Raw genomic sequence first — 25,047 nt, forward strand, 5'->3', positions numbered from 1 at the left:
CAAACTTCTGGTTAACAATAGCAGGTGGGTGGGTGCACACCATGTGTACCCTATCAGCCTAATGATAGTGACACGTCCATCTGTCCAAACACACGGTACAGCGCATTTTAGCATCAACCCTCACACTTTTTCCTATTTATACACCACCAACCGCCACTCCTACCTTCATAACACCACATCGGCGCATTTTAGCACCAACACACCCAATGGATCTCCGCCGTAAACTCCCAACAAGGCCTCCGTCATCCTCCTCCACCAAATCCGCCGTTGACCGGTCAACGTCACCGGTCCCTAAAGCTTCCGATGCGTTACCGCTTCCGTTGTATTTAACCAACGGCATTTTCTTCACTCTGTTCTTCTCCGTGGCTTATTATCTTCTTCATCGCTGGCGTGATAAGATCCGCTCATCTACGCCGCTCCACGTGGTCACGTTATCCGAGCTGGCAGCCATTGTCTCGCTTATCGCTTCGTTTATTTATTTACTTGGCTTTTTCGGTATCGATTTCGTCCAGTCGTTCATCGCCACGTCTCCTCGTGGCGATGATTGTGACGAGGTGGACGATAGTTTCGATACCGTGGCGGAGCAATCGAAAGATTTTATTAATATGAAAGATCCGAATTACATTATTAATACGAAAGATCCGAATTACAGTTACTTGTTGAGTGAGGACGACGAGCAGATCGTGAACGAGGTCGTTCGCGGATCTGTCCCGTCGTACTCGCTCGAGTCGAAGCTCGGCGACTGCTTTCGAGCAGCGTCGGTTCGGCGCCGGGCGTTGGAACGGGCGACTGGGAGGTCGTTGGTAGGGTTGCCTTTAGACGGCTTCGATTACGAAGCGATTTTAGGACAGTGTTGTGAGATGCCTGTAGGTTATGTGCAGTTGCCTGTAGGGATAGCTGGCCCTTTGTTATTGAATGGTTGTGAGTATATGGTGCCGATGGCGACGACGGAGGGGTGTTTGGTTGCGAGTGCGAATCGAGGGTGTAAGGCGATTTTCTCTTCGGGTGGTGCTACGGTGATTTTGTTGAAGGATGGGATGACGAGAGCGCCGGTTGTTAGGTTTGCCACGTCGGAGAGGGCTTCGCAGCTGAAGTTCTTTTTGGAGGATGCGGTTAATTTCGATACGCTGAGCGTCGTTTTCAATAAGTAAGGTTTACTCTTAGATACTTGTAGTCTGAGAATTTGTTACTTCTAAGTAATAATGGGATATATGATGAATATACCATGATGCATTTTGCTTGGGTGAGTAATTAGTTAGGTGAAAACGAACCGGGAGTACCCCGATGGGCAACCATCAGGAGTAAAGTGAACAATATCTTTAAAGCGATTTACTTGGGCTATTACATATGTTACATTTATACTATTTGTGTTTGGGATTCCTTATTTTACCTCCTTATAACTTATTTAAGGCATAAGTTATAACTTACAAAGTTGTGACTTATACCTTATACATTTATAACTCATACCTTATACACTTACAAAACCTAACTTTCCCAACTTTAACCCATAAGTTATAAGCTATAAGGCCTTAAAATAAGGACCCATTTAGTGATTGTATTTTCCAAGTTAACTTGAAATTTAAGTTGCTAGAAAGAAAAAAATGTTATGTAAAGAAAACAACTTAACTTGCAAGTTAAAAGAACACATGAGAAACTTGGTTACAGACCTACCGGTAAGATTTTGTTTATCGAATGGTTCTTATTTTAAGCAAACAAACATGCATTGAATTTTGTATGGTTAAGTTTGCATTCGACTACATAAGATGGTTAAAAAGACTTTTAATTATGGTAAATTTAGTGTTAGAAAAAGCTCAAAATATGAGTTCTAACATAAGTCTCAGTGTATGCCTTTGAGGCTTAAATGATTAAATTAAATGATTAAATACTCATTTACATATCATTTTTGAAACATTGTGATATGTTGAGGTGACAATGCATGAACACTAATTATTTGAGGTGATGGTAGTCAGTCATTTAAAGCTAGCATGTGACGGCAGTGGCGCACACATGTATGCATATATGATGTTGATAGGTCTGGTATTTGTATTTTGCGGTTTCTGATTGATGTTACATTATAAACAGATCAAGTAGATTCGCACGGCTCCAAAATATTCGATGCTCAATTGCTGGGAAGAATCTATATATTAGATTTACTTGCAGCACGGGTGATGCAATGGGGATGAACATGGTTTCAAAGGGTGTACAAAACGTGTTGGATTTTCTTCAAAATGATTTCCCGGACATGGACGTGATTGGTATATCTGGTAAGTCTCGGTTACTCTTTATCATATTTTTTTAGAAAGTAGGATTTGGTGTACAGGAAGCATAATTTTTCAATGCATAATGAAATGGCAATTTTCTTGGGGAATTTGATATAAAAGTTTATTGATCAGATAAAATGGGATATGAAGATATCTGAAAATGTGCAAATGTGCAATCTACTTGTCTTTTTTTATTTTTATACCATAATATTATCTCTTTGCATACGTCATTCAATACCTCGGTCGAATATCTGGCTTTTTAAATGGTCAAGATAAGAATAAAATCATGAAAATTCTAGTAAATAGCATGTTTATTTACAGATATAACTGATTAAAGTTCATTTGAATATAATCAAAATTTACTTATTTTTAGCCAAATATTCGGACACTCATATGTATTAAAATCTGTTGATGTGGGTTATGTTTTATTCCTAATGGGTTGTACCGTTGTAAAATCAAGAAAATAAATTAAAACAAAATCGGGTTGAAAGCCCTCTAAATTGTTTTTCTTGTGCATACAAACCTCTCAAAACAACTTTATTAAGAAAACAAATCATTGTTGTAATTATATAGTTTTTGTAATTATATTTAAAACATTAGAAACAACATATTTTCACATTTTATTGTAAATAGAATAAAATCACTAAATCAGTTGCTTATAACATGTATCAACATATAATGTCATCTTTGATTAATTATTGTGCTTATTTGTGTACTATGTTGGAAGGGTAAATATTATATTACAAAATTTAAAAGGACACACATATATATATATATATGTGTGTGTGTGTGTGTGTAGATATATATAGATATATTCTACCAAACTTGTTTGTGGGTCAAGTTCACCCACATGTTTTTGACAAAAAATGATCTGGCCAATTACCTTATGAAGTGTATGAGTGATTGATTGACAAGTTAGGTTCATTTGGGACCATTTCTTTTGGTTTCAATTATTGTTATTAGCTGGCAAACTGACTCATGTTTTTTGGTCAAACAGGAAACTTTTGCTCAGATAAAAAACCAGCAGCGGTTAACTGGATCGAAGGGCGAGGGAAGTCTGTTGTTTGTGAGGCGGTCGTAACCGAAGATGTTGTAAAAAAAGTGCTTAAAACCACAGTGCCTGCACTTGTAGAACTTAACATGCTTAAAAACCTTACGGGTTCGGCAGTCGCGGGTGCCCTTGGTGGCTTTAACGCTCATGCCGCCAACATTGTCTCTGCAGTCTTTATAGCCACCGGTCAAGATCCCGCCCAAAACATTGAGAGCTCTCATTGCATAACCATGATGGAAGCTGTTAATAATGGAAAAGATTTGCATGTATCCGTCACCATGCCTTCAATCGAGGTATCCATGCTTATTCTATCTTAATAGCCTTTTTATCTTCAGTTCTCGTATAGGGGATTAGGTGCGTTTAGGGGTGGCAAATGTGACCCATGGGTTGTATTAAAATGTAGATAATGGGTCAGAATGGGCCAAACTAGAAAAAGAAAATGATTGAAACGGGCCAAAATGGGTTGACATTTTTTTAATGGAACAAGAAAAACATATGAAACTTTTTAGTTTTTTTACTTTTTAAAACCCCTCATTAAAAAATTCAAAAAAAATAATTAAAAAATCATAACTCGAAATATAAATCAAACGCTTAAAAAGTAAAAAACTAAAAAGTTTCCTCTGTTTTTCTCGTTCCATTAAAAAAAACTCAATAAATGTCAACCCATTTCAATCGTTTTCTTTTTTAGTTTGACCCATTCTGACTCAATACAATTTTAATACAACCCATTCAACCCATGGGTCACATTTGCCACCCCTAGGTGCGTTTGTCTGTTGGTTTCGATGTTGGCTTTCAAATTGAGTTATGTGATATTAAGGGCGGCGTTTGGGATGGCTTATTAAAACTGCTTTTTTGAATAATAAGCAGTTTGATTTTGGCTGTCCTAAAACTATTTTTAAAGTTATGTGATATTAAGGGGGGCGTTTGGGATGGCTTATTAAAACTGCTTATTTGAATAATAAGCAGTTTGATGTTGGCTGTCCTAAAACTATTTTTAAAGTTAAGCATCAAGAAAAAAAGTTATCAAAAGGGTTAAAAGTGTAGGGCTGTTCACGACTTCACGTCCAGTTTTGACAAAAAGTTTTGGTTCGGTCAAAATAAAATGCTAACAACGGTTTTGAAGAATGACACAAATAAACGTCTGGTTTTATCGGTTTATAGCAGTTTGAACATATATTTTTAATTATTTTCAAAACATTAGTTTGTATTCAAGTTTTCAAAATAACTGTAGAAATTACGGAAATCATCTTTACGTTTAGGGTTTTCATGGATTTCGTTCTTTTAAGTAACTGGCATGTGATTTACTACTAAATTGCTCGTTTCTTGGTAACGAAATCTGACAAACTCTAAACGTAAAAGATGATTTCTGTAATTTTTGTCCTTAGGAAACCTTAAGGACCAAAATTGTATTTTTTAAGTTAAATGAACGGTTCGAAATGTCAAAACCGAATCTGTAAACTGCCAAACCTTCAAAACCAAATTTGGATCTCAAGCCGGCCCTTTTTGCTTCGGCTAGGACGATTATGCATCTTTTCGTGGTTCATAAACACGCTCGTTTAAAACACTATTAACCGTTTTTGGTTACCTATTTGTTTTAGGTTGGTACAGTTGGAGGCGGTACACAACTAGCCTCACAGTCAGCATGCTTGAACCTACTTGGAGCCAAGGGTTCAAACCGAGAGTCACCAGGGTCAAACGCTCGGTTGTTGGCAACAGTGGTGGCTGGTTCGGTGCTAGCCGGTGAGCTGTCGTTGATGTCTGCAATAGCAGCCGGTCAGCTGGTTAAGAGCCACATGAAATACAACAGATCAAACAGGGATATTGCATCAACAGTTTGAAAGCTTGTTATTGTGTGTATCAGTCAATGTATGTATTAAATTCCAGTTATTTATAAATTGGTTATTTTTTTTAATGGAACTTCATTTTTTTGGCTATTAGTTTTGGGATTTGTTGTTGTTATTGTTATTATTATTATTATAAATAGTTTTATAAAAACTTGTTTTTTATAATGGTTTGTATGTTTAACTAGGTTTATACCCGTCTTAGTCCAGGTAGCGCAATGTACTTATACGATAATGTGTGAATCGGGTTGTGAGGTAGTGACCTTGGTTTGATGAAGACATCTCTTGGTGCTTCCATATGTCCGCTCTACGCATTTAATCTTGGCTCTAGGTTTTTGACTGTTATTGGTTATTGTTTGTCTGTCCGCATTCTTAGGTTTGCCCTCTTCCATGCATGGGTAGAGGTGCACAAACCAGGTACTTTTAGAAACCGGAACCGGGTATGGTCAACAAGAGTCAAAACCAGGTTCGGGTATAGTCGGGTATTTGACTGGGTTTTTTCGGGTTTCGGGTAGGGAGGGTCGGGTTTTGACCGGGTATTGGTGAAACCGGTTCCACCAGGTCCGGGTCGGTTCTGGGTACAGCTCCAGGGAGAAACCCAAAGCCCGGTCCATACCCATGGGTAAGGTAGGGTCGGGTCCCGACCTTTTGTTTTTCATTATTGTGTGTAGGGTTTTAAATTTTAATGCGTTGTCGCCTGCCACGTCTCATCAATCCTTTAACGTTATCCTTATCCTTGTCACCAAAACTGACCTCTGTTTTTTGCAGTTTTTAGCTGCATATTTAATTAAAGCGACTATTATTTTGTTAATGAAGAAGCATGAAATGAATCTGACCTGATCCATGACGATGTTCCCCGGTCTTCGAGATGAACGAACCACGACTCGATCTTCTTCTCCGGTAGCTTGAGATCTGGATCGTCTTCTCCGCTCATATCTGCAATGGCTTTTGGGGGTGTGGAGGTGACTGCTAAGAAATCTCGAGGATCTCTTGTTTACAGACACAAAAATGGTTATGGTGGTGGCTCTTATTGAGAACAACAACAACCCTTAATAAGGAGGTGGAGACCTCCTTATATAGGGAGCCTTATGGCCATCATCATGGTACCCTAATGGGCCTAGCCCAGTTAGGGTTACCTCCACAAAACCCCATCAGCCCAATAATATTGTATTAGTCCATATAATAAAATAAGCCAGACATAATAAATAAAGGTCATAAGCCGGGTTTAGTACCATACCCCTACAAGCCCCCCAAGTCAAGTGTTGCTCCTAGGCGTGCAAGCGTTTAGGTGGAGCGCTGGACTTCATAAGGTGTGTTAGGATATGAGGCGGTTTTTTTCCCCTTTCTTCGGCCTTGTCTTTATTGTCTTTTAGTTTTGAGAGGTTTTCTCCATGATGGTGACATGTTGTGATCCTTATGATAATAATGGTGCACTGGCATGAATAAGATATAGCACGCATCATAACAATAGTGGCGCGGGGCCTGATAAAAGATAGAGCGCGCATCTTGATAATAATGTAATGCAACTTGCGCGCGAGGCAGCTTACGAGCTATAAAAATAATGAAGCTTGCGCGCGAGGCGACTTACGAGCTATAAAATAATGAAGCATGCGCGAGTTGCGGCTTATGAGCTATAATATGATGATAATGACTGGCCCACAAGGGCCTCTTCTACGCAGGATGACTATCCCGGCTTGTCTTCAAAATAATAATGGAGTCACAAACGGCCAGATAATAATAACAATGTCATAGGTGCTTGTGCCACTCGTAGCCGAACCTGCAAAAACATATCAACTAAAAGTGGATGTATTACAAGGTTCCCAGCCTCGGGAAAATTATGAGGTGTGCCCAACCTACGTTGGCGCGTGGCCGTTTGGGATATTATTAGGCTCCCGACCATTATGTTTGGCGCGTGGCCTTGTGGGATATTATTAGGCTCCCGACCTTTATGTTTGGCGCGTGGCCATGTGGGTTTATAAGGATTCCCAACCTTTAAGTGTGGCGCGTAGCCGTATGGGTTTATGAGGATTCCCAACCTTTAAGTGTGGCGCGTAGCCGTATGGGTTTATGAGGATTCCCAACCTTTAAGTGTGGCGCGTAGCCGTATGGGTTTATGAGGATTCCCAACCTTTAAGTGTGACGCGTAGCCGTATGGGTTTATGAGGATTCCCAACCTTTAAGTGTGGCGCGTAGCCGTATGGGTTTATGAGGATTCCCAACCTTTAAGTATGGCGCGTATTGAGGACCCGCGGATGCGCATACATGGCAGCAGAATGCTGATTCGCGGCGCGCATGCATGGCGGCATACTAAAGATCCGCGGATGCGCATACATGGCAGCAGAATGTTGATCCACGGCGCGCAAGCATGGCAGCGTAGTGAGGATTCGCGGGTGCGCATGCATGGCAGCGTATTGAGGACCCGCGGATGCGCATACATGGCAGCAGAATGTTGATTCACGGCACGCAAGCATGGCAGCGTAGTGAGGATTCGCGGGTGCGCATGCATGGCAGCGTATTGAGGATTCGCGGGTGCGCATGCATGGCAGCGTATTGAGGACCCGCGGATGCGCATACATGGCAGCAAAATGCTGATTCGCGGGGCACAAGCATGGCGGCGGAGTAAAATTGTCGAGAGTGCGCATGCGGCCCGCTATGGCGGGGTAGAATCGCCGGAAGCGCGCATGCGACCCGCTATGGCGGAGTAAAATCGCCAGGAGCTCGCATGCGACCAGCTATGGCGGAGTAAAATCGCCGGGAGCGCGCATGCAACCCGCTATGGCGGAGAGTAATCGCCGGGAGCGCGCATGCAACCCGCTATGGCGGAGAGTAATCGCCGGGAGCGCGCATGCAACCCGCTATGGCGGAGAGTAATCGCCGGGAGCTCGCATGCAACCCGCTATGGCGGAGAGTAATCGCCGGGAGCGCGCATGCAACCCGCTATGGCGGAGAGTAATCGCCGGGAGCGCGCATGCAACCCGCTATGGCGGAGAGTAATCGCCGGGAGCGCGCATGCAACCCGTTATGGCGGAGAGTAATCGCCGGGAGCTCGCATGCGACCAGCTATGGCGGAGTAAAATCGCTGGGAGCGCGCATGCAACCCGCTATGGCGGAGAGTAATCACCGGGAGCGCGCATGCAACCTGCTATGGCGGAGAGTTGAGCACGCATGCATGGCGGGAGTTGAGCGCGCATGCATGGAGGGAGTTGAGCGCGCACGCATGGCGGAGGGTTGAGCGCGCTTTGCCTTAGTTGTGCTTAGGTATTTTTATGGTCCAGCTGCGCAATACGTAGGATGGATGCTATGAGTAATTTGAGCTAAGACTCATATTATTGGGCTAAGGCCCTAACGTTTTAGAGTTAAAACTCGTTAACGCGTCTGAGCTTGAAGCTCGCGCATGTATGTTTTACTTCGTTTTATTTTTAGTTTGATGTCAATACAATGTTGTCATATTGCTCAAAATTAATAAAGGGAAGTGTGAAACATGTATGCAAAAGGTAATAGAACGCATGTTAAGAAAAAATAGAGCGTATCATTATTCATAATGGCTTAAAAAGCCTTGATTACGAACTTGACAACTTTTACATGAAACATTTTCTAAGTTGTGCTGCGTTCCATGTGCGCGGGATCTTCCATAGGTGGTGGAATGTTGATCCGCGGCTGTGCGCATGCATAGCGGCGGAGTGGTGACTCGCGGGCGCGCATGCATCGCGGAAAAGTCTTGATCCTCGGCAGTGCGCATGCATGGAAGCAGAGACTTGATCTCTGGTGGCGTGCATGCATGGCAATAGAGTCTTAACCCTCGGCACTGCGCATGCATGGCGGCGGAGAGAGGACCCGCCAGCGCGCATGCATGGTGGCACGCAGGTGTTGACCCGCGGTAAGTGACCCTCGGCACTGCGCATGCATGGCGTCGGGGTGTTCCTCCGATGCGGCGCATGCATGGCCGGGAGAGTTTGTCCGCAGCGCACTTGTATGGCGTCGGAGTGTTGATCTGCGGTGCGCGCATGCATGGAGGCGGAGTGGTGATCCAAGGTCGCGTATGCATGGCGGCGGAAGCTTGATCCTTGGTAGTGCGCATGCATGGCGGCTGAGTGGTGACTCGTGGGCGCACATGCATAGTGGCGAAGTCTTGATCTTCGGCACTGCGTATGCATGGAAGCGGAGACTTGATCTCCGGTGGCACGCATGCATGGTAACAGAATCTTGATCCTCCGCAGTGCCCTTGCATGGCGGCGGAGTGGTGACTCGCGGGCGCGCATGCATGGCGGCGAAGTCTTCTGCGCAAAACCAAAGGCACGACCCACATGGTGGTTTCCGCGGGCGCTCACGCATGGCGGCGGAGTCTTCTACACAAAACCAAAGGCATGGAGTCGTCCTCTAACCCACATGTTGTCTTCTGGAAGGTTGTCTGATGAGTACAATCATGGTTGTCCATATCCTGATTTGGATTAAACTATTGTCTCATTTGTTGTGTGTCGCTTACGCGCGGCCTTTATGCGCCTATCTCGGGGATGCGCAAGGTCTTCTCTTTATTCTCACACTAAATGTGTGTGTTGTGTGCATGTGATATGCGCCACGCGCAGATGTTTCATGCGCTTGCGCATAGGTTTTGGCTTTGTGTCTTCATGACATCCTGATTTCAAGCCTCTTCTTGTCTATATCTTGTGGGTTGACCCGCCCCGCTCGATGTTAAGGCGGGTGCATACCCCTTCAAGCCCCTCCAGTCTAATGTGTGTCTTGTCTCGCGCGAGCGAGGTAAGATAGATATTAGACTTAATAGTTTGATTTTTTTTTTCTTGTTTATAAAGCAGACAAATCTGAAAGATTTTTGGATCTACAAATTGAAAGTTAGATCTGTAATTTTCAGTTTTTGGATCGTGTAAAAATTCCTCCTCTAAAATAGATCTGAAGCTCGGAGTGGAGAGAATTTAAAACCATCACAGATCCGGAGGCTTGACCGTCCGAATCAGGTAGTTTCTTTTTTGGATCTACAAATCTTTTTCAGCTTCGTTTTTGCACAGATCTGGAAGCATCTTTTAGATATATGGATCTTTTTGAGCTTTAATAGAACAAATCTTGAAGCATCTTTCTGTAAACTTCCAGATCTAGATTTTTCTTGGGAGAAAAATGAATCACAGATCTGAAATAATGGATGAACAGATCTGAGAACCGAGACGAAAATCGAAGGGTAGCTCGTTGCCGGTCCCACGGATGGCGCCAATGAAGAAGCATGAAATGAATCTGACCTGATCCATGACGATGTTCCCGGTCTTCGAGATGAACGAACCACGACTCGATCTTCTTCTCCGGTAGCTTGAGATCTAACCAAATCTCGGATCGTCTTCTCCGCTCAGATCTGCAATGGCTTTTGGGGGTGTGGAGGTGACTGCTAAGAAATCTCGAGGATCTCTTGTTTACAGACACAAAAATGGTTATGGTGGTGGCTCTTATTGAGAACAACAACAACCCTTAATAAGGAGATGGAGACCTCCTTATATATGGAGCCTCATGGCCACCATCATGGTACCCTAATGAGCCTAGCCCAGTTAGGGTTACCTCCACAAAACCCCCTCAGCCCAATAATATTGTATTAGTCCATATAATAAAATAAGCCAGACATAATAAATAAAGGTCATAAGCCGGGTTTAGTACCATACCCCTACAAAGCACCTACATGACCTCCACATTGTTATATACACTTGTACCATTTATGCAATTGGGAAAAGATAATTTTTTTAAACCATTTTACATGTATACAAAAAGAGCGTATAAGTTATCGCTAGCGTAATCAATTATAAAATATCTATATATCTTATGCTATTATAGTCATCTCATATGTTTTAAGTCACCATAAACACATAAGTTTTTTAGTCTCTTACTCATTTTGGGCAAAATTATACCAATAAGATAAACCTTCATTTTTAATCGTCAAATAGCTATCAAAGGGCATTCAGCCTGACACAATGTGTCGTAAAATATAGCACAATGCCAAACAAAGTACAACACAATGCTAAGTAATATAACACAATACCAAAATAAAGGGTATGTTTGGCAAGGAGCTTCTAACTTTAAGCCTTTAAAAAAAGCTCATACATAATAAAAAGTCTTGTTTGGTTGAAGCTTTTAGGTTAAGGGAAAAAGCTTGAAGCTTGAAGCTCCTACTAGTATTGTTTAGAAACTGCTACAAGCTTTTAGTATTTAAATTTACTTAAATAACCTCCAAGATATATACATTTAATATTATGTTTTTTTAGTTATGCCCATTTCGATCATTTTATACATTTTATTAAAAGCTCCAGATACTCTGCCTAACACCTAAATATATCTAAAAGCTACAGCTACTAGCTTCCAGCCACCATGTCACCAGCTTCCAGCTACCAGCCACTGGCTAGTTTTGCCAAACATACCCAAAAAGACACAATGTCAAGGAAAAAAGACACAATCAATGACGAAAATAAGCAAAAAACACAATGATCTTTTCTTTAACATTGTGAATTTTCGAGTCTTTTTTTTTTGTGAACGAGGAAGACGGTGGAAACATTATTGTGTTTTCACATTTTTTGTTTTTTTCTATTTTGAGTTATGATTTTTAAAAATTTTTTTATTATTTTTTTGAATGATTTTTTTTTTTGCTACAAATCATTCGCATCCCTCTTTTTTTTGTCCCCATTTGTAGAATAATCAGTGATAGTGGTAGTAGTAGAATATGCATGCCAAATGATTTTTTGCACATAAAATTAAATTTTAATTTTGTGAAGACATTCCTAAGTTAGCTGATAAGTGATAATCATGTGGGATTAGTTGCTAATCAGTATATGACTGTTTGGCTCAACTAACAATACAAGTTACTTGCAAAACTTTCCTCATATCTTTAGAATGTTAGGTTTCACTCGGAGCAAAATGATGTCTTCGCGGTGTCAACAAATGCTTCGTTGGAACTTGGAAGCGAAAAGAGAGGGATGTGGCGAGGAAAGAGCACGAGCAATGATACTTGTGACGTGAATGAGAGAATGTGAGTGTTCGTTCTCTAATGCATTACGAATTCACTTTTTATTTTAGAAACAGTGACTCTCTTGTATTTAGGCTACCGCACTCTCATTCACGCTGGCCACACTATGTTGTCTTAACCGGGCTCACGCTGGCTTCAGAGTTTTGCTTGATATTATCTAATGTAAATGCTATAGAATATAAATTTTCTAAATTATATGATCTCTTGATATTTATTTTCAGCAGGGCCGTCTCCGAGAATTTAAATGTCTCGGCCGAGCTGAAATAAAAAGGCCCGTAGGCCTTAACAGGTAACGAACTAAAAAGACTTGTAGGCTCAACATCTCAAATGGGCTATGGGTAAAAAAGATTGGGCTCAATATCTAATAAGAGGATTTAGATTTGTAACTATTTTATAAAAAAATTAAAAAATTATATAAAAAATATAGATATAAAAAACATTTGTGCCCCAAAAAATTAAGTGCCACGGCCGGTCGCACGGATTGCCTAAATCTCCAACCGGCTCTGATTTTCAGAAATTGTTTCTAATATATACAAAGAACGAGTGTCTAGGTTATTGTTAGAATTTGTTCCCAACAAAATATATATAAAGATTATACATTGCCAATCTACCATGCTAGTACATAATGGGCCTATATATATATTTATAAAAAAATAAATAAATTTCGGGCCTCTCTCGATTACGGACCCTCAACGGCGGTTGAGACCCGACTACCCTCTTGGTCTGCCCTTAGCCGACCACTTCAATTCTAATCGAATGAGTGTTGACGGTTTGTTTCTATACAAGATGTATAATACGATTATTGTTAATTATTTTTGGGTTAAATATTTTGGGCCAAATGTATATTAATTGGGCTAAAATTTTGTTGGGTTACATGTTTGTTGATCAGACTGAATATATTAAGGTTATTGATTTAAAAAGTGTAAATATTAGAAAAGTTTGGGCCTCCATCGGAGTGGGCCTTAAGCGGCGGCTTTAACTTTATCACAAATACTTATGTGTAGAGGTGTAAAAAAAACTGGTTTGGGACTGGTTCACTGTAAACCAACCCAAACCGGTTTGACAAGAAAAACTGTTTCACCCAAACCGTCGGTTTTGGTACCGGTTCCTCTTTTAAACTACCAAACTGGTTTTAAAACCGGACTGGTTTGAGAAAAACCCGTTTTAAACCGGTTCTAAACCAAACCGACCAGGGGGTCTTGCTTATAAACCGAACCGGCTTGCATCAAATTGGTTTTGACTAGGCTTTGACCAAACCGGTTTGGTTTGGGAAAAAAGCCTGTTTTGTACACCTCTACTTACGTGTATTTGTAAGTAGAGATGTAAAAAAACGGTTCCACCCAACCAGGTCCCAAACCGATCCAGCCCGTCGGTTCCAGGACCGGCTTCCATTCTGAAGTACCAAACCGGTTCTAAAGCGAATCGTTTTGGACTAGTTTGACCTTTCATGTTCCTAAGCTGGTTTCTAAACCGAAGCGGTTTGAGTCAAAACAGTATGGACTATGGTTTGAGCAAACCGGTTCAGTTTGAAAAAAAAAACCGACTTTATACACCTCTATTTGTAGGTGATGATCATTTTTAAAGTCTTTGAAGGTACAGGGCCGGCCCTAAGGGCGCTAGGTGGTCGATGGCCACAGGCCCGAATTTTTAAAAAAAATTTATATGTGTATTTATTAAAACAATATGTATATTTAGGTTTAAACTCAATTACATAACCACTAGCTTGGTCTAGTCGCAAAGGGTATTACTCTAACCAAAAGGTTCTGGTTTCTAGTCTCATTTGAGATATGTTTAATCATATGTTTATACAAAGGTTTTTCATACAATTTAAATTATAATCAAGTAAGTCCATATCAAACTAAATTGTTTAAAACCAACAAATACTCCTTTTAATTAAGGCCCAAAAAAAATTCGCCTTCGGCCCAAAATAATTTTCGTTTCGGCCTAAAATTTTTTTGCTTTCTCGAAGCCAGCCCTATGAAGGTATTAAGAATAGATTTAACGATTTGTTATATTAGGATTATTATTTGTAATAAAATTGAAAGATGAGATTACCACTGTTAAAGTTGAGATTAATATTAATCATTAATTAATAGTTTGGATTCTTTTTTAAAATACAAATATATAGCATAAATTATTGTGTGTAATGTTGTGTGTGAATGGAGTCTAGCATATGTCGCATTTAACATATCTCACAAGTTAACATCTTTTAACTTTATGAAGGGAAGTACCATTGGACCTTATATTTTATTATATTTATTATGAAATAGACTATTTTATCAATAAATAATTAAATAGTATCCATGTTTGAACTCACGAGTACAATTATCACATAAAGTTTGAAAATGAAATCTAAGCAAACCAAGTAACACTCATCTTTTAATCCCCACATTACTGTTTACTAGTGCTTGCCAAGTAAGAATCCACTATCTTCTATTTAATAATTCTTTTCAACTTTTATCAAAAAAGAAAATAATAATAATAATAATAATAATACAAAAAATAAAATAAAAAAAAGTTATTAAATTTGTTAGAATACCCGCAATTCATTCTTTCCAATATGGTATAGTGGTAGCAAGCCTAAATTTTTCAATATGTATTTTTAAAAATCATAAACCAGAGGGGGCTAGGCTTAAAATTTCGGCCGGATAAATTTACATTATATAAAATTTTCGGCCGGAACATAATAAATTTACACTAACGAGCAAAAAAACGGAGGGGGTCGGGCCACTCCTGGCCCCAACTAATATACTCCCCTGGGACATAGAAGGCTCAATGAAGGAAGCTTGAGATCTTTGTGATTTCAAGTTCGATCCTGAGAACGTCCGGGTTTTACCATCAGCGGGCCTTCAGGTGAGTGGGTTTTTCCCGAAACTAGAGATAATTTGAAGACGCCTAAGGCCTCCGTATGGTTGTGTTAAACCAGTTGGCGGTGGCGTTACGCCGTTGGATAAACCCGTATAAAATACCTAAGCAATTAAGACGGCCCACAATCATTTGGTTGGGGATGTCGGTGATCTTGTTGTAGCTGACTGACGTGTAGGGTGAGAATTGAGAAGCTGTGGATGACCAAAAAGGTCATTTCACATTTGAAATAAGCTTTTCTGGGAATAAAATTTTATTTAGATTGAATTGTTTTGAATGTAGTTTTTTTTATTAATGAGAAATGCTACTTCCATCTAGAGCTGTAAATGAACTGAACGTTCAGTAAATTGTTTGATAGGAAATTCCTTTATGCTTATATATTTAATAAATGAACAAGAAATTTTGTCTAATTAACTAAACGAACAAACACGAACAACGTTTAGTAATGTGTTCGTTTGAAGGTTTATGCTTGTTAGTGTTTGTTTGTTAAAGGTTTTTAATGCTTTTTAATGACATATAGATCTAAACAAAATTATTATCATCTAACTAATATATTAAATCAAAACTAATTTGTTCAGCTGTCCTCCTAGGATGTCCACCTAATGTTCCATGTCATCCACTTTCCATGCTTATAATTTTCACATAACTAATCAATTAATTTTAATCCTACTGTTAATTAGCATTTATACCAATATATAATACACAAGCATTGGTCAAACTTAACATTTAAAGTTTTGAATTCATAACTTAACATTTTTTTAACCAACCTAAATATAAAAAATTTCAATGTTTAGATTACATAGTTACACAAGGCAAGCGGGCAACAAGCTGCGCCGCTACCTCTTTTTAAATTGTAAAACCCAATCTTTTAAAAACTGCATTTGCTGATATTCGAGTCATAACATTACTATGCATGACCCGCTGAACACGAGTAAGTAACTCCACAGCTTCAAGTGCGAGGAAACCAAAAGTGTCAAAAGCAAAAGGAATAAATATATATTGGTTGTCAAGACACGCCTTAACATTTACTTTGATTTTATTACATCTAACTAATATATTAAAGGAAAACCAATTTGTCCACTTGTCCTTCTCCTATGGTATCCACCTAATGTTCCATGTCATCCACTTTCCATGCTTATAATTTTCACATAATTAATCAATTAATTTTAATCATAATGCTAATCTTCTTACTATATTATTAAAGTAAAACAAGATATCCACATGGTCTTCAAATAGGATATCCACATAAGTTTACAAGGTTTCCATCTCTAGAATTGCCACATAATTCACTAATTATATTTTGTAAAATCATAACCTCACTAATTAATGCTTTCTAGAATCATAACCTGCTATTTCCTTTCAAATGATTTAAAACCGATTTTGACTACAATTAATTATTTATAACTAATTTTTTGCTACCTTTTTTAGTATGACTATTAATTTAGCAATTCAATTATATGTATATTTACATAGTTTCTCATTCACACCATTTATACATATTTTTTCCTACATCTTGTGGTTTTGTAGAAAACAATGTAAAGAATTCTTATGATAGCTATATACGTGTGTGTGTGTATGTGACGCTTGAAATTTTTTCCACCCGTGTGTAACACGGGCCACTATCCTAGTTAATCATTAAATTAATATATATGAGCATCATGCAATTTGTTATATTTAAAGTTAACATATGAATATGAATGTTAAAAAAAAACATTCTTTCTAGTCAACACTGTATGTGTTCATTAGTGTTTGTGAACCGTTCACGTACAAGTTTATTTCTTTAACGAGCGAATACGAGCAAGAAGTTTACAAACATAAACGGATGTAAGAGATACCCGAGATACGCTTGTACCTTTGTCATGTAAACTAGCCCAAAAATTGTAAATATATCTTTGTGATAATACTACAATAATAACCTATCAAAATTTGAATTATTTAAATCAATATTTATGTCTTCGAATCACTTTTCTTAAAAAATATGATGACAGTCATCTTTCTCTGACTCAATTTTTCAACCAGACATTAGGATGAGACGTACAACACATGGATGACAATTTCAGACTCATTCAAAATTAGCCAGCACTACTCACTAGCCTCCAAACCTATAATAAGAAATATTAAAAAAAAAAGAAAAAAAACAACCCTTCAAATGTGAATACTCTATGACATGTATTCCGGAGGCTCACGTCTATACGAATACGAGTCGTATAGGAATCGTAATAGTTGATTATATAGATGTCTATATGGTCTATATGACTTGTATAATTGGATTTTGTTGGGTGTCTTTAATACTTTAATTTTACATTTTTACAATGAAAAGTACGAGTCTGTATAAACAATTACATTTAACTATAGAAGTTTATGCCAGATTCCTTTTTAGTTTTAATTTTTGGATCTTTTGTCAAAGCTCGAATAAACTAGCTTGAGGTTCGGGCTCGTGGCTCACTCGATAAAATCTTGAATAAAACTAGTTACAAAAAGTTAATTTTGAAATATCCTAAGCTGATTTGGATCATTTTTGTAACCAAGCCAAAATCAACCCAAGCTCGGCTCGATCTTAAGCCCGTTTAACTTCAAAATCGAGCTAGAGTCTAGCAAAGTTGTCTCGTTTAATTTCGAGCCCGAGCTCGAAACTATCCTGGCTCGACTCATGAATAACCCTACATAAGATAGCCTCCCAATTTAACTTATTGCATAAAACACATTTAAAATAAATAAATAAAAATAATACGTAAACGGGCTAAACGTGAATGGGTAAAAAAAATTTAATAAAAGTAACACGTAAATGGGTTAAAGGGGTCATCCTGTAACCCCGAACCGTGTATCAAAACGGGTTCAACGTGAAACTAACACAAACTAGTTTATACCCAATCCATGAATTTCATGTTAGGTTCATGTCGTGTTATAAATTCGCACTCCTAGTTTAAGTCTAGGCCTGTAAACGAACTGAACGTTCGGTGAACTATTCGTGAACCGTTCGGCGGGAAGTTCGTTTATTTAATAAATGAACGAACTTGAACAAAAAACTTGTGTTCGCTTAATTAAACGAACGAACATGAACACATGTTTCGTTCGTTCATTTATGTTCATGAACATTCGTTTATGTTCGTTTATTTATGTTCGTTTATGTATTAATAGAAAATAATTAAATATTATCTAGATAGGTCATCTGCTTAAAGGTTTTATATTTGTTAATTTGTGTTCATTTAGGTGTTTTCATTTAAGTTCGTTTATGTTTGTGTTAATAAAACCATACGATTCTTCAGAAAAGAGGACGATAGCTACTTTTTTATGCCTAACATTTGTTCATGTATGTTCGTTTATCTTTGTTCAGTTATGTTTGTATAGATTTTAAACAAACGAACACAAATGTCCATTTTTAAATAAACGAACATAAACATAAATATTTGTTCGATTAAGTGTTTGTGTTCTTTTAAAGTTAAATGAAAGAACACGAACATGCCATTTTTCGTGTTCATTTGATTCGTTTACAGGCTTTCATTATTCACACTGATGAATACATCAGTCTCAATCTCTAGGCGTTGCCGATTTTATTTGTGTTCGTTTGTGTTCGTGAACATATTAATTTCCTTAATGAACGAACACGAACATAAAATCTCGTTCAGTAAGTGTTCGTGAACCGTTCGTGAACACATTATTTTCTTAACGAACGAACATGAACAAGGCTTTGTTCGTGTTCGTTCGGTTCGTTTACAGCCCTAAGTTTAACCAATGCTAAATTTGATCACAATCAGTCAACTTGTTTGCTCAGTTATTTTAACATTTTAGATTAAAAATATAATTTGTAAACCTTTTTTTAAATGCCCAACAAAAGCGTAGCCAACCAGGTATACCCACTGGTAAAAGGCCATTCACACCCACGATCGTAAATAACATTGGTGACCCGAGCTGCCACCAATTCCAGAAGAAACCCACCGTCAGAAGGCACATTGTAGTAAAACCTCTAACTCACACATGACATTTGTCATGAACGAGACTCAAATCCACAACTTCCCATAACAAAACCCATGAGGCTACCATTGTATTGAGCTAAAAAATCAAATCTAAGACCGTGCATGAACGCCCCCACCTTCAAAGTTCCGGCCCCACCACCTTACAAAACGAACGTTGTCTACCTAACAAAACAAGATGAGCCAAAACGAGATGCTAGGGCGGTGTGCTACTCGTTTTGGACTCCTAAACGAGCCCACAACATTTGGTCCAACACAGTGTTTTAAAACCGATTCAAACCAGCCGGTTAAACCAACTTTCACATAGTAGGCCGGTATATTGAGCCCGGTATTTTTGACCAGTTTGCTAGAACTTTGAAACAACGATTTTTTCTAAAATACCGTTTTTTACCGGCAAACTGGTTTTAAGTCTGAGAAATTTTTTATATTTGCGGCTCATATTTTTTTCGAAATTAATTTTAACCCAACAATTAACATTGAAACGTATAAACTTTATGACTATTTTGTTAAAAGTGAGTGCTTTAGTATTATTTTTTTAGTATGGATTGATTTTTGGATGATTTTTTATTCTGGTATAATTTTTCTAGGATTATTTTTGGAGTTAAAGCTACGTTTATAGGAGATTTTAAGATAAACTATTTAACTGGTTGAATTTTTCTGTATAGCCCGGTTCAACCGATTATACTATTTTTTTAACTCAATCCGATACCACCAATAAACTGTTTTTAAAACATTGGTCTAACTCTTAAACTTATTATAATAAATAAATAAATAAAAAGTAAGTCAAATTTGAGATTCACATTTATATATAGGATAAGATAAAGCATGGGAAGACTTCCATACAATGAAACGAATACATTGATATACATTAATAATAAACATTGTATTCAACATCTTCAATGGCAGATTATGATGACCACCAATCAACTCCCAGCCACCTCCACCACTTACTAGACGTCCCATCACCTGACGGGAGCGGCGGTCCAGTCTGCCGCTCCCGTGGGCGGCCACCTGGCTCGAAAAATAAGCCAAAGCCGCCTGTTGTTGTGACACGTGACACCCCGAATTCTCTTAGGTCACATGTCCTTGAAATATCCGCGGGTGCGGATATTGTTGAAAGCCTCTCTGTCTATGCTAGACTGAGAGGCAGAGGAGTGTCTGTTCTTAGTGGAACAGGCAGTGCGGCTGACGTCACGTTGCGTCAGCCGACTGATGTCAAGAATGTTGTGACGTTACATGGACGGTTCGAGGTTCTTTCGATTTCCGGTACGGGTTTTGGAAATTGAGTGCTTGAAAATTGTTACGGTGTGCACGGGTCGGGTTGAGTCGTGTTGGGATAAATTTGAAATAACAACTGGAATGTCGGGTTTTGAGTTTTTGAAAATTGTTCAGTTTCAGCTTTTTAGGTTTTTTGTTTGGGACGGTTCAGTTTTGGGATAAAACCCAAACAAAAACTGAAATGTCAGTTTATGAGTTTTTGATTGAAAACCGTTCGGTTTCTGTTTTTTAGGTATTTTGTTTGGGTCGGTTCAGTTTTGGGTTAAAACTGAAATTTCAGTTTATGAGTTTCTGAAAACCGTTGTGTTTCTGTTTTTTAGGTATTTTGTTTGGGTAGGTTTGGTGTTGGGCAAATCCGAAATGTCAGTTTTTGAGTTCTTAAAAACCATTCGGTTTCAGTTTTTTAGGTTTTTTGTTTTGGCGCTTTCGGTTTTGCCAATTGTTCTTGAAAAATGTTGGCCGGAAAAAAAAATTGTCAAAAAAAGGAATTTAGGCATAATTTTTTTAATTAGAAAGTGATTAATTGATTATATTATGCATTTCTAATTAAATATTTGGAATAAACTTAGTATTAAACTATTATAAAGTACATAAAATTTAGAATAAAAAAATAAGAATCTATAAGTTTGGTTGGTTTTTTTTTTTTTTTTTTTTCTATTTGATTATTTTATTTTTTCAGTTTAATGTACACCCTAGTAACTAATTTGTTGGTGTATTTAAGGTACGGTGCTTCCGCCGCCCGCGCCTCCTAACGCTAGCGGACTATCGATATTTTTGGCTGGCGGAGAGGGGATGGTGGTAGGAGGGATTCCGGTTGGTCCGTTGATCGCATCAACTCCGGTGGTTCTAATAGCGGCTTCGTTTGCGAATGCTGTGTTCGAGAGGCTTCCGGTGGAGGATTCGGAGGAAGACGGTGGAGAGGGTAACGCGCAAGTTCAACCGACCGCGTCCCAGGGTTCGGGAGTAACGAGCTGTGGAGGGGGAGGGGTTTCGGTGTTTAACGCGGCCACGGTGGCCTGGAATAATAATGATGGTTCTGATCACCCTTTTTCTGGGGATGTAATAGGTTGGGGATCAAATTCAAGAACTCATTATTGATACTTATTTGAATAATGAAGTTTGAAATTGTGTTGTTTTATGATTTTGTTGGGATTAATTTGGATGCCTTGATATGAAATCGAATCACAATGTGTGAGAGGATTTGAACTCGGGTAAGAAGCGAATATATTATAAAAGCTTTTTTTCGTTGACCTGCCAGTTAAACTAATGTCGTTCAAAAGAAAAAAAACGTATCGTGAAAATAGTTTTATGAGTTTGGAACATACTGTCATGTCATTTACTCTCTAAATTACCCCAAAGCCATTGAACTAAAGGCAAACACTTATCTCAAATAGCCTAAAGTTAACTTTCTTTTCGTTTTTTAAGATAAGTTATAAAAGGTGATTGATGACTGAGTATGATACATTAAGCCCACAAATAGTTAGAATTTCCAACATTGACACCTACGTTTCATAACGAGTAGAGGTGCATAAAAAACTCGAACCCTGAACCGGACAAAAAAAACCTGGAACCGGGTTTTTTATACCCGAATCGGACCCGATTTGTACCCGGTAATACCCGAAAACCAGAACTGATTCCATACCTAGAACCGGGTTTTTCCAATACCCGATCTATACCCAAAAAATACCTGAAAAATACCCTTAAAAGTGTACCCCTTAAAAAATTCAATCTATACCATAAATACCCGGAAAAAAGCATGAAAAAACATGAAATAAGGTTTTTTCAATACCCAAAAATAGGTTATTTAAATACCCAGTTTTATACCCGATCCGAACCCGATGCATAGAGTATGGTTTATAAACACAATACTCGTAACCGAACCCGACTCGGGTATTGCCAATACCCATTCATACCCGAAACCGGTTCCCGAGTGTTTAAAAAACCCAATTTGTGCACCTCTAATCACAGGTACCAGCACCCGATTTTAGGTACCCTAACTTATGGTTAAACAACATACGGCAGCGTTCTCTCATGCGGGTATCATATCCGCATCCCGGGATTTTAGGTGACCTAACTTATGGTTAAACAACATACGGCAGCGTTCTCTCACGTGGGTATCATATCCGCATCCCGGTACCCGCAGGCGCTCCCATCGCTCTAAAGTTCAAGTAAATATGTGATTTTTTTTATTGGTTTTCAAAGCTAGATATAAAAGTAAAGAGGTGATGGTAACAAATCATGAAAGTAAAGTGCATACTTTCATGAGTTGGGGAACTAAGTTTTGTCCACTTAGGAAGCAATTTTGATGATTCATAAAGTTCATGTACCACTTATAATTTTTATTGTTTTCTATATAAATGTAAATAAATGACAGTTACAAATCATGAAAGTAAAGTGCATAGTTTCATGAGTTTTGAACTAAGGTTTGTCCACTTAAAAAGCAACTTTAATGTTATCCCAAAAAAGAAAAAAGAAAAAGAAAAAATTTTGATGATTCATGAAGTTGTTGTTTTAAAATAAATGAAGTAAACTGTGGTTTTTGTTCCTGTGGTTTGTTTAAATATGCGGTTTTAATCTAATAGTTTCGAATTTACGATTCCGTACTTATGATTCACTAATCTCATTAAGTCTAGTCATTAAACCATCAGCGTGTCCTACACGTGAGGGGCAGTTTTGTCATTTTTCTCTCCAAATAAACCTCAATCCTAATTAGCAAGCCCCCTCATGTGTGAGGCTGTGGTGTATTTTGGGGGGGAAAGGACAAAACTTTCCCTCACGTGAAGGACAAGCTGATGGGTTTAATGACCAGACTTAACGGGATTAGTGAATTTGTGTTTAATTGCAAGTGAAATGAAAATACGGAGACGGAAATCACAAATTTGAAACTATTAAACTAAAACCGCGATTTTGAAAAACTATAGGGATGAAAACCATAGTTTACTTAAAAAAAAGGGAGTGGGTGTGGTGTTTTATACTAAATGGTAAATGTTAAAAACAAACCTTTTTATATAAAAACTAGTTTTTAACCCGGCGCAACTGGTAAATCCGAACATTGGTAAGACACAAGCATTACCGGTCCTAAGTGTTGAGGCGGTAAGTTGACGTGAATTCGGTCAGTTTCTGTTACATGTGTTATTGTACGGAAACTAAAACAAAAAAAAGTTATAAAAATTGAGATGGAACATTGGGATAGCGTTGGTCGGTGAAACTTGAACGTTGTTGGTCCCTGGCGGTGAGTCTATGCAAATTTGGTTGGGTTTTTCACGTTCGTTATAAAATCGGACTAAAAAAAGAATTGTCATTCGGTCAGTTTCATTATGGTACTATAACTAAAACAAAATGCGCTAAGTCTACGCAAATTATGTCAGTTTTTATCACATCCGTTACGGTATATTGGTATTGGAACTAAACTAATAAAAAACAAACACAACAAAGATAGTTAGAAATATAATTGTCAAAGTTTAAAACAAAAAACAAACAAAAAAAAAACAAAACAAAACTTGGTCCAATGAAATCTTGCTAAATGAACCAATCATAGTCCAGCTTTGCCAAAATTCTTTTTTATATATATTAGTAATAACAATGGTGATCAAACCACAAACAAAAATAATAGTTTATACTTTATGAGTGTCAGTAACGTAATGTGTCATTATTATTTTTATATATCCTAAATTATACTATTTCTAAAACTCCATATTTTTTTAGGTTTCTTTAAACTTAGTCAATAGAAACTTAAATATTCAAAGTTTGAGGCTACTAAATTCTTCTTAAAACCCGTGAAAGAAAAAGAAAAGCGGCAGAATAATAAATACATAAATAAAGACTTTTGAAAATAATAAACCAAAGAAGTTTCCGCCGTTAAAAAAATTAAATTAAATTAAAGTTTTTAGCTTTAAGCATTTTTAATGCGTTTCAACCATTGTATTTAGAGTTTAATAATACTAATTACATAAATTATCATACCATAAATTCAAATTTTACGGTTTATCATTGTTTTATAGAAAGATGCCAACAATGTATCAATGATTATCATGAGATGTGATACTTGAAATGAGAGCGCATGTCACCTTCGCACATTTTTCGCGAAAAACATTTGTATAGAAGGCGTGGTTCCACGTTCCAACATGTCCATCATATGAAAACCGTATCATTTTTCTTAAATAAAGTTAACTTTCAAATTTTTTTATTCTTATCTGCATAGCAGATTGAATCGGAAAGTAAGAAGTTTCAAACTTTCCATTAAATATCCGTTCCAACCAGTATTTGGGTGTTTTTGCGTGGGCAGTTGACAACTGAATCCGATTTTTCCCATTCTTTTCATATCGCAATAGTGCGAAAAGAAGGCCCGGCCCCAAGTTGTTCCAAGAATAGTGTCGTTGAGTTCATAAAAAGGACTTGTTAGTCGAATTGAAGGATGGTGATATGTTCCACTAAAGCCATGTGAAGATTGTTTTGCGTTTCATGGCTGCGTATTTGCTATCAGTTAGAACACTTTTGCTGATTGGCGCTTCAAACTCGTTATGATTGAATTCGTAAATCATGTGGCCTGCGCCACTCTTTCAGTGCCATTTCTATCAGCTTCTTGGAGCTATAATAAAGCATTTTTTTGTTTGGATCTTACGAGCACATAAAAGAAATAAGTAACCCATTCGAGACATATGCCATCTAAAATAAATTGAAGAATCGGGTGCTATATCCCTCTTAATTCGCTTAGCTTCAAATGTTTTTATCCAATACCTTATATGTTTTTTCTTCGTGGGAACCTTAATTG

General features: G+C 38.1%; 2 protein-coding genes across 2 annotated transcripts; both read left to right on the plus strand.

Moving 5' to 3' along the window:
* The first annotated feature begins 206 nt into the window (after positions 1–206).
* On the plus strand, positions 207–5,234 carry LOC143610353 (3-hydroxy-3-methylglutaryl coenzyme A reductase 1-like). The gene is made up of 4 exons (XM_077084857.1): positions 207–1,147; positions 2,083–2,264; positions 3,259–3,605; positions 4,911–5,234. Exons 1-4 carry the CDS (start codon positions 207–209, stop codon positions 5,148–5,150), a joined length of 1,710 nt encoding a protein of 569 aa, XP_076940972.1. The 3' UTR covers positions 5,151–5,234.
* A 14,661-nt stretch (positions 5,235–19,895) lies between these two features.
* Positions 19,896–21,418, plus strand: LOC143610343 (AT-hook motif nuclear-localized protein 27-like). Its single transcript, XM_077084847.1, has 2 exons — positions 19,896–20,264; positions 20,998–21,418. Exons 1-2 carry the CDS (start codon positions 19,898–19,900, stop codon positions 21,372–21,374), a joined length of 744 nt encoding a protein of 247 aa, XP_076940962.1. The 5' UTR covers positions 19,896–19,897; the 3' UTR covers positions 21,375–21,418.
* The last annotated feature ends 3,629 nt before the right edge of the window (positions 21,419–25,047 follow it).

The sequence above is a fragment of the Bidens hawaiensis genome, unplaced genomic scaffold (assembly GCF_021521415.1).
Source record: "Bidens hawaiensis isolate Kalapana, Puna unplaced genomic scaffold, B.hawaiensis_p1.1 tig00025760_1, whole genome shotgun sequence".
In the NCBI taxonomy this organism is placed as follows: Eukaryota; Viridiplantae; Streptophyta; class Magnoliopsida; order Asterales; family Asteraceae; genus Bidens; species Bidens hawaiensis.